General features: G+C 50.9%; 1 protein-coding gene across 1 annotated transcript; it reads left to right on the top strand.

Annotated features, from left to right (window-relative positions):
• The first annotated feature begins 2,182 nt into the window (after positions 1 to 2,182).
• On the top strand, positions 2,183 to 6,359 carry LOC102452921 (transmembrane emp24 domain-containing protein 10-like). Its single transcript, XM_075938989.1, has 5 exons — positions 2,183 to 2,591; positions 2,916 to 3,036; positions 5,316 to 5,389; positions 5,725 to 5,851; positions 5,958 to 6,359. The coding sequence occupies exons 1-5, from the start codon at positions 2,388 to 2,390 to the stop codon at positions 6,077 to 6,079; spliced, it is 648 nt and encodes a 215-aa protein (XP_075795104.1). The 5' UTR covers positions 2,183 to 2,387; the 3' UTR covers positions 6,080 to 6,359.
• The last annotated feature ends 2,914 nt before the right edge of the window (positions 6,360 to 9,273 follow it).

The following is a 9,273-nucleotide window of genomic DNA, read 5'->3' as shown; positions in this document are numbered from 1 at the left end:
ACGTGGGTGCATATTCTGACCAACAAACATCCTCCATTCTCATGCTCCCAGCTCAGTAGCGTGACCTTCCCCCAGATCTCAAGCCTGGAAGCAGGAGTATGGGGGTGCTGTAAGGGAGCAGAGTGGGAACTCTGACTGTGTGGGGAGAGCCAGCTATTCCAGACCTGCAGGGGGCACTGTAGAGAGCAGAACAGGCAAGGGGCGGTTCCCATTCCCAGCTGGGCTGTGTGACTCCAGCAGGCACAGTCTTGCCCCATCCCCACCCTCTTGCCTCTGACGCCAGCACCTGGCAGGGCTGACGCAAGGAGAGAGATTGCTTCATCCCCACTGCCATACACCACAGACGGGCAGGATAAAGGGATACTTTCCACACCCATGACCCTCACATCTCATTCCATGTTCCCCAAGCCTCTCGTCCCCAATGCCTCCCATAGTACTATGCAGCTGGGAGCCATGGCTAGTCCCAGTCCTATGCCCATTACTCAGGAAGTAACCCTGGAGAATCTCAGTTCCCCTGCTCCTGGGAGGAATGAGTGCACACCATTCCCACTTTCAGCCCCAATATTCCAGAGAAGCACCTGGTGCTAGACAGACACTGAGCCTGCCCTGTGTCCCGCTTTCTTCAGCCCAGGCCCAATTGAGGGCTACATCTAGACTGGCATGATTTTCTGCAAATGCTTTTAACGGAAAAGTTTTCCATTAAAAGCATTTGCGGAAAAGAGCGTCTAGATTGGCATGGATGCTTTACCGCAAAAGCACTTTTTGCGGAAAAACATCCATGCCAATCTAGACGCGCTTTTGCGCAAAAAAGCCCCAATCGCCATTTTCGCGATCGGGGCTTTTTTGCGCAAAACAAATCTGAGCCGTCTACACTGGCCCTTTCGGGCAAAAGGATTTTTGCCCGAATGTGAGCAGCATAGTATTTCTGCAAGAAGCACTGATTTCTTACATGAGATCGTCAGTGTTCTTGCGGAAATTCAAGCAGCCAGTGTAGACAGCTGGCAAGTGTTTCCACAAAAGCAATTGCTTTTGCGGAAAACTTGTCAGTCTAGAGACAGCCGAGATGTTTCCAGCCTTTTTCCCCAAATTCCCAGCTGCTTTGTACCTCCCTCTCCACTGGATTTGTTATGCCTCCCCCAACATCCCTGTCTGCTCTTCCCCATAACCCTCCTTGCCCCACACCCCTCTTCTGGCCCCATTCTCCTCAACGCCAGGTCCCCCTCCCATTTATTAATCCAGTCCCCTTTGAATTTGCAGGTGGCTCTGATATCGGGAGGGGGGGGCAGTTATTTGCTCTCTCCCACACACACTCCTATCCACCTCTCTTCTCCACACCCTCCCATTCTGGCACAGTAGATTCCTTGTGGCTGCCAAAGCAGGAGAGTGGAGCCAGGTTCTCTCGGTTACACAGTGCCAGACCCGCTGCAGGCAGGGAGTGGTGCCAGGGCTTGATGCCACCCTCCAGGCATCCCTGCACCCGGTGCCTTCCCAGCCTCACCCAGACACAGCCTTTTAACCGGGGCCAGCATTTGGGGGCTGACCCCCACCCTGCCTACAGGAGGTAGTCCGGGGGCTCCCTGCCTGGCCAGCTCTCGGGCAGCCCGGGGCTAGGGGTCGGTGGGGAACGAGGGGACCAGAGAGGGCACGTTCGGGGTGATGGGGCCGCCGGGGGAAGCAGGCTAGAAGGGAAGACATGAGGGTGGCAGTGGCGGGGCACCGGGGAAGGGTTTGTGCTGGGAAAGGCTCCCCAGTGACCTGCGGGGATTTCCCTGCCCAGACGCCGCGCTCCGGCCTCTCTTCCCGGCTGGCCGGGGCTGCTCCCCTGACTCCCCGCACGTACCGCGCCGCGCGCACCCTGCTCTCTGGCGCCACCCAGCGCTCTGCGAGCGCGCGCATCTGCCCCTCTGGTCCTGGGCCCGGGCCCTGCCTCTATCCAATATCCCCGCGCCCCGCAGCCGGGGGGAGGGGGAGGAGCCCCAACAAACCCCGCCCAGTTCAGGCTTGGGGGGGTAGCCCGGTCTGAACTAACAACCCCCCCCCCACGCTCGCTCCGCCCTGCTACAAGCGCGCAGGGCTTCCCGCACAGCAGCGCCTGCGCACTGCGTCCTCCGCCCCGGATTCGCATTTCGTGCTGCCCGGGCTCTATTTGGCGCTACCGGAGATGAAGTCACGCGAGGCCGGAAGCGGAAGCACAGCTGAGCCCTGTCCCTGCTATGGAGGAGGGGTCGGCCCATAGAGAGAGCGCCACGTCGGGTGAGCGCCAGGTCCGACGCCATCGAATCAGCTCAGGGATAGTGTGACGGAGGAGCCGGACGCGACCGACTCAACCGGGCTGGGGGAGCCGAACGCGGCGTCTCGAGCCAGGGGGATCCCCGCCGCTGTTCGCCATGCGCGTGCCCCGGCCGGGCCCCGGCCTCCTGGGTCCCCTGCTGCTGCCCCTGCTCCTGGCCGGCGGGTGCGGGGCGCTCTCCTTCCAGCTGCCGGCGCAGACCCGCAAGTGCCTGAAGGAGGAGCTGCACCGCGACGTCATGGTGACCGGGGAGTACGAGGTGTCGGAGCCGGGGGCGCCGGGGGCCAGGACCGACCTCCGGGTGAGAGCCCCTGGGGGTCCCCGCCGCCGCCGAACCCGCCCCTCGTGGCCCGCACTGGCCGTGCGGCCACCCCCATGCACACTCGGGTGCCCTGCCCCTACCGAAAACTTTGCATCCCTCCCGGGACCAAACCCCCTCTTGTTCTGCAGGGGCCAAGGCCAACCACGGAGCTAGTGACACCTGCCCCCTGTCTCCCCCCTGCACACCCCATTCTCCTGGGTGGAGGGGACACCCCTGCCCACGTGGGACCAGCGTGGGCATTGGGAGCCTGGTCTAGCGAGATGGGTAGTGCTGTGGGGTCACAGACTGTTCCCCCTCACCCAGGTGACAGACTCCTCCGGCCACCTGTTCTACTCTAAGGAAGATGCCAAGAAGGGCAAATTCGCCTTCACCACAGATGACTATGAGATCTACGAGATCTGCTTCGAGAGCCACGCCCAGACGGGTATGAGGGGTCACTCCTGGTGCAGGGATCCTGCATCCTGCCGGGTATTCCTCCCACTCTGCAGCTCCCTGCCACTTTCTTTTGGGGCCTTCTGCTTCCAGCATGACCAGGAAACTTGAGATCATGAGGGAGATCTAGTGGTTAGTGTGATGGGTCAGTGCCCCCTCAGGACTGTTACCTGATGAGTTGAGGCCCCCCTGAGCCTCCTTTCCCTGACAGCCTGGGCTCTCTGTAATCCTGTCTTATTGAGCCCAGCTCTCCAGCCTGCTTCAACTGAGTCACAGGGACAGGGCCATACCTTCAAGGCTGCAGAAATATACTAAGCAGCACAGGGTGAAACCTTTTCCAAGCTCTCAAGTTCACAGCCCCTCTGGGAGCTGATCCCTAGATAAATCCGTCTTAAGGTGCTTAGAGACCTATGCAGTGTAAGCTCATGAAATTCACTGTTTCCCAAGGTAAAGAGAAAGATGCATAGATCTCTTGCCACTGCGCCCCCACCCCCCCGTAACAAATATTTGCTGGTTCTATTAATAAACAAAAGTTATTTTATTAAATATAAAAAGGATTTAAGTGGTCATAAGAGCACACAGAACAAAGTAGGTTACTAAGTAGAATAAAATAGAACATGCAAGCTTAATACACCTAAAAAACTAGTTACATGTAATATCTCACCCTAAAAGTTGTTCTAATAATCTTCACAGACTAGACATCTTTCCAGCCTGGATCTAATTCTTCTCCCAACTCAGACTTAGTAGTTTTAGTAGGGATGTAATATTGTAGTCGAGTAATCTATAAGCAAAAGCTTATAGGCTAATGCTATAGACCAGTGTTTCTGAAAGTGTACCGTGGAAACACTTTCAGAAACACTTTAACTGGCCACCCCGATTTGTTTATATACCGGCGCCGCGGCCACGGAGCCTCGCGGCTCTCATTGGCTCCGTTTCCTACTTTGCAGCCAAGGGGAGCCGTGGGACGCCAGTACATAAACAAACTGGGGCAGCCAGTTAAAATGTTTCTGCGGTACACTTTCAGAAACACTGCTATAGACCCTCACCTCTTGCCAGTAAATTTTTTTAGCAGGCTGGCCAGCAGACCAGCTCAGTCCCAGCTTGCCACGGGGTCCTGGACCTACCCCTGCAGCAGCTCTGCATTTAAAGTGTATTAGGAGCCAGGCGGGCAGTCAGCCCAGTTCCAGCTGGTGCCGGGTCTGGGAGCTCCCGCTCCTCCCCCCAGGACAGGGGCTACCTGGGAACTATAGAATAGTGGACTAACGGATAAGAATTCATGAGGTTAATCAACTATTCAATTAACCGATATTAACCGATATTTAATATCCCTAGTTTCCAGCAGTCATCTTGGATGGGGTAGCCAGGGAGAACAGGTGACCAAGATTACTTCACTCCCCACTCTTAAATAAGTTTGGCAAAAGGCAGGAATCCATTGTGTTCAGTCTAAACTTTTCCTCTGCTCTTGTAGAAAAATACAGCATCCAAGATGGGTCCCAGCATCAGGAACCATGGTCACATGTCTTGGTAGGACCCACCATAGCCCTTCCTCCAAGACTTACAGGAAAAACAAGTCTTTTCATTAGGGATGTAAAAAAAAGTATAAAAATAATAACCGTGTAATCTATCAAAATTCCATCAGTTACACAGTTAAAAGTGTTACCTGGGCATGGAGGGGCAGAGAGGGAAGGGGGCTGGAGGGCTGCCAGCTCCTGGCCCCGTACTGCCTATTAGAGTTAACAGTTAACAGGAACAGATAAGCATCATCTTATCGGTTAACTGGTTAAACTCTTACATCCCTACTGTTCACAGATCATTGCCCTGAGTATTGGGCCATTAAGTTTATTGAATATTACTAATAGTTTTCCTCCCTTAGCTTGACTCCTTAGTAATTCAGGCTTATACTTCATATTTCTCTCTTCAAACACAGGAATGATACATGCACACAAATGGGATACACATTCAGCAGATTATAACCTTTCCATGAATTGTCACAAAGTATTTTGCATAAAGCATATTTTGATTACACAATATTCATATCATAAGCTTATTTTCCTATAGAATATGGAAAGCAGTGTCACAGTTAGGGTTGAGGGAGGTGCTGTGGGCCAGGACTATTGTTGCCTTTAGGAGGGGAGTGATGTCTGATGTCTACAGTGGGACAGGTTGAGAACCAGGGTTCCAGGATTCTGCCTCTGACTGGGAGGGAAGTGAGGGAGAAGCTTTTCCCTCTATAACAGTTATAGCTTCTTTCTCTCGTGCTTTCTTCCCCAGGGGGTTTCCGAGGCCCGGACCAGCTGATCATCCTCAACGTCAAACATGGGGTTGAGGCCCGGAACTATGAAGATGTGAGTGTAACACTCTCTTTAAGTCTCCTGCCCTCTGCAGCTGCCCCTCTGTCCTGTGTGTGATGGGGAATGTGGGGCACTAGCAAGCTCAGCCCAAGGACAGATGTAACAACATCCACCCAACTGTTAATGTATATCCATCTCTGCTAGTGCTTAAGAGCCAGAGTTCTGAGTGTTTTCTGTATAAACAGCACCTATTCTACAGCCCAGAGGCAGTTGCATCTCAGTACCGGGTGAGGGATCCCTGGATAGACCCCCTGGGCCCACCCCAGACATGGCTGTGTGTCAGTGTGGGGTGGAACTCTGCGTCTCATTCCCACTGTCCTCATTTCTAGATTGCCAAGGCAGAGAAACTGAAGCCTTTAGAGGTGGATCTGCGACGCCTTGAGGACCTTTCTGAATCCATTGTCAAGGACTTTGCCTACATGAAACAGCGGGAGGAGGAAATGAGGGACACAAATGGTGAGGATGTGCCCCCTGTACTCACTAGACCTCACTGTCCTCTCAGGGCTGGAGGCATTTACCTGCCTTGTGGTCCCCTGTTCACTCCATCTTTCTCTTTCCACAGAGTCCACTAGCACCCGTGTGCTCTACTTCAGCATCTTCTCCATGCTGTGCCTGGTGGGCTTAGCCACCTGGCAAGTTTGTTATCTGCGTCGCTTCTTCAAGGCCAAGAAGCTCATCGAGTGAGCAGCCCCTGGCTTGTGTTGCCAGCCTCACATGTTGGCTCCCTTACTGTTGGCCCTAGAACCCACTCCCACTCTCTTGGCTCTAGTGGGAAGTGATGCCTGCACTGGACGTGTCTGCCCATCAGGAATGGATTCTGGGGGAAGAGGGGGTTCTGGCCCCTCGGTGGAGATCCAGAGACTCCCACATTTAAGGATCCTGTAGTCAGCAGAGGATCCAGCAGTGAGGGTGCTGCAATCGGGGGGATTGGGTCATAATTATTTTAATAAATAATTGATTGGGATGCTGGCTTGTGATAGCATTTTGTGAGGAAGTCGGGGGCATCTTCCACCCACCCTGTCCCTGATTCCAGTGGGAGCACCATCCCATCATGCCCCTGGGCTTGTCCTGGAGAGAACTGCATCCTGTCTGTGCTACCTTCTGGGCTGTGGCATAGAATCATAGAATAATAGGACTGGAAGGGACCTCGAGAAGTCATCGAGTCCAGCCCCCCGCCCTCAAGGCAGGACCAAGCTCCACCTACACCATCCCTGACAGATGTCTATCTAACCTGTTCTTAAATATCTCCAGAGAGGGAGATTCCACCACCTCCCTTGGCAATTTATTCCAATATTTGACCACCCTGACAGTTAGGAATTTTTTCCTAATGTCCAATCTAAACCTCCCCTGCTGCATTTTAAGCCCATTACTCCTTGTCCTGTCCTCAGAAACCAAGAGGAACAAATTTTCTCCTTCCTCCTTGTGACACCCTTTTAGATATTTGAAAACCGCTATCATGTCCCCCCTTAATCTTCTTTTTTCCAAACTAAACAAGCCCAGTTCATGAAGCCTGGCTTCATAGGTCATGTTCTCTAGACCTTTAATCATTCTTGTCGCTCTTCTCTGTACCCTTTCCAATTTCTCCACATCTTTCTTGAAATGTGGCGCCCAGAACTGGACACAGTACTCCAGCTGAGGCCTAACTAGTGCAGAGTAGAGCGGCAGAATGACTTCACGAGTTTTGCTTACAACACACCTGTTGATACAACCTAGAATCATATTTGCTTTTTTTTGCAACAGCATCACACTGTTGACTCATATTCAACTTGTGGTCCACTATGACCCCTAGATCCCTTTCTGCCATGCTCCTTCCTAGACAGTCGCTTCCCATCTTGTATGTATGGAACTGATTGTTCCTTCCTACGTGGAGCACTTTGCATTTCTCTTTATTAAACCTCATCCTGTTTACCTCTGACCATTTCTCTAACTTGCTAAGGTCATTTTGAATTATGTCCCTATCCTCCAAAGAAGTCGCAACCCCACCCAGTTTGGTGTCATCTGCAAACTTAATAAGCGTACTCTCTATCCCAATATCTACATCATTGATGAAGATATTGAACAGTACGGGTCCCAAAACAGACCCTTGAGGAACTCCACTTGTTATCCCTTTCCAGCAGGATTTAGAACCGTTAACAACAACTCTCTGACTAAGGTTATCCAGCCAATTATGCACCCACCTTATCGTGGCCCTATCTAAGTTATATTTGCCTAGTTTATCAATAAGAATATCATGTGAGACCGTATCAAATGCCTTACTAAAGTCTAGGTATATGACATCCACCGCTACTCCCTTATCCACAAGGCTCGTTATCTTATCAAAGAAAGCTATCAATTAGTTTGGCATGACTTGTTCTTCACAAACCCAACTCATGGCAGATGAGTTCTGTCCCTGGCTCAGGGTGGGGAGAGGGGTGCTGCATGTGAAGGAGGCTGGGGTCAGGTTTGCTGTTTCAATTCCTGGCTCTGCTACTGATCCTGCTACAGGATTTGCAAAGGGTTTGTTTGCAATCCCTCTGCTTTCCCCAACTGAGCCTGGATCTGGACTCCTCTAAAGACTCTTTTTAACCCCTCCCCTCTACCTATACTCTTGCCTCCACTCTAAGGCTACGTCTACACTGGCATGATTATCCGAAAATGCTTTTAATGGAAAAGTTTTCCGTTAAAAGCATTTTCGGAAAAGCACGTCTAGATTGGCAGGATGCTTTTCCGCAAAAGCACTTTTTGCGGAAAAGCGTCCGTGGCCAATCTAAACGCGGTTTTCTGCAAAAAAAGCCCCGATCGCCATTTTTGCTATCGGGGCTTTTTTGCGGAAAACACTACTGTGTTGTTTACACTGGCCCTTTTGTGCAAAAGTCTTTTGGAAAAAGACTTTTGCCCAAACGGGAGCAGCATAGTATTTCCGGAAAAGCACTGACGATCTTACATGAGATCGTCAGTGCTTTTCCGGAAATTCAAGCGGATCACTGACCTCTTTTGTAGTCTTCAACATGTATGAAGACTATGAGGACCATCTTGATCTTTTCTGACAGCTAAATTTGCCCAGTTTTCCTTATAGATCAGGGGTTCTAAATCTTTTTTCATTCCTTCCCCTGGGTGGTAGTATTAATCATGTTGAGTATTTGGTTACCATTAACCCTTTTATTGAAGACTAATGCAAAATAAGATTGAACACCTCAGCTCTCTTGCTATTGTCAGTTATTGGCTCTTCTTTCCTGCTAAGTCAAAGTTCTACACTTTCCTTCATCTTTCTCATGCTCCTAATTTATTTAAGGAACTACTTCTTAGTCCCTTTTCTGTTCCTTGCGAGGTATAACTCATTTTGTGCCTTTGTCTGAAGTTTGTGCTGTTTGTTGTACTCCACCTTAGCAATTTGTTCCTGTTTCTACTTTTTGTAGAATTCCTTTTTTTTTAATTGTTCAGGTGATGAAATTGCTTCTGAAGGAGCCATCATGGCTTCTTGCTGTTCTTCATATCCATTGTTTGCTGTTGTATCTTTAATATTCTTTCCTTAAAGTGTCCTGAACTTTATTCTTTAGATTAGGGGTGGGAAACCATTTTTGAGTCAGGGGCTACTGACCCACAGAAAAATCAGACGGGGGCCACACACAGGTGAGAAGCAAAACACACAAACCAACCCCTTCCCCTCGGCCCCAAAAAACCACAAACCTCTCATTGACATGGCCCCTGCCTGAGAAGCAGAAAGACACTCCTCACATTCCCCTCGCACACCACAGTCTAGGATGGCTAGTAGATTTTGTGTGCTCTAAGCCAGTGTTTCCCAATTTTATTTGGCCATGGAACCATTTTAAACTCGAAAGAATTTTGCGGAACCCCTAATAGTCTAATATATGGAGCTGAAAAAGGAGAGCACAAATAAG

Source organism: Pelodiscus sinensis, chromosome 11 (genome assembly GCF_049634645.1).
Source record: "Pelodiscus sinensis isolate JC-2024 chromosome 11, ASM4963464v1, whole genome shotgun sequence".
Taxonomy (NCBI): domain Eukaryota; kingdom Metazoa; phylum Chordata; order Testudines; family Trionychidae; genus Pelodiscus; species Pelodiscus sinensis.
The sequence above is the reverse complement of the archived record's forward strand: the minus strand, read 5'-3'. Positions and strand labels throughout refer to the sequence as shown.

What these genes read in the sequence shown, in the direction of transcription:
- LOC102452921 (XM_075938989.1), top strand. Translation starts at nt 2,388, where the DNA reads ATGCGCGTGCCCCGGCCGGGCCCCGGCCTCCTGGGTCCCCTGCTGCTG. An exon ending in GGGCCAGGACCGACCTCCGG is followed by an intron (nt 2,592 to 2,915) that starts GTGAGAGCCCCT and finishes CCCCTCACCCAG; the next exon opens with GTGACAGACTCCTCCGGCCA. An exon ending in CGAGAGCCACGCCCAGACGG is followed by an intron (nt 3,037 to 5,315) that starts GTATGAGGGGTC and finishes TTTCTTCCCCAG; the next exon opens with GGGGTTTCCGAGGCCCGGAC.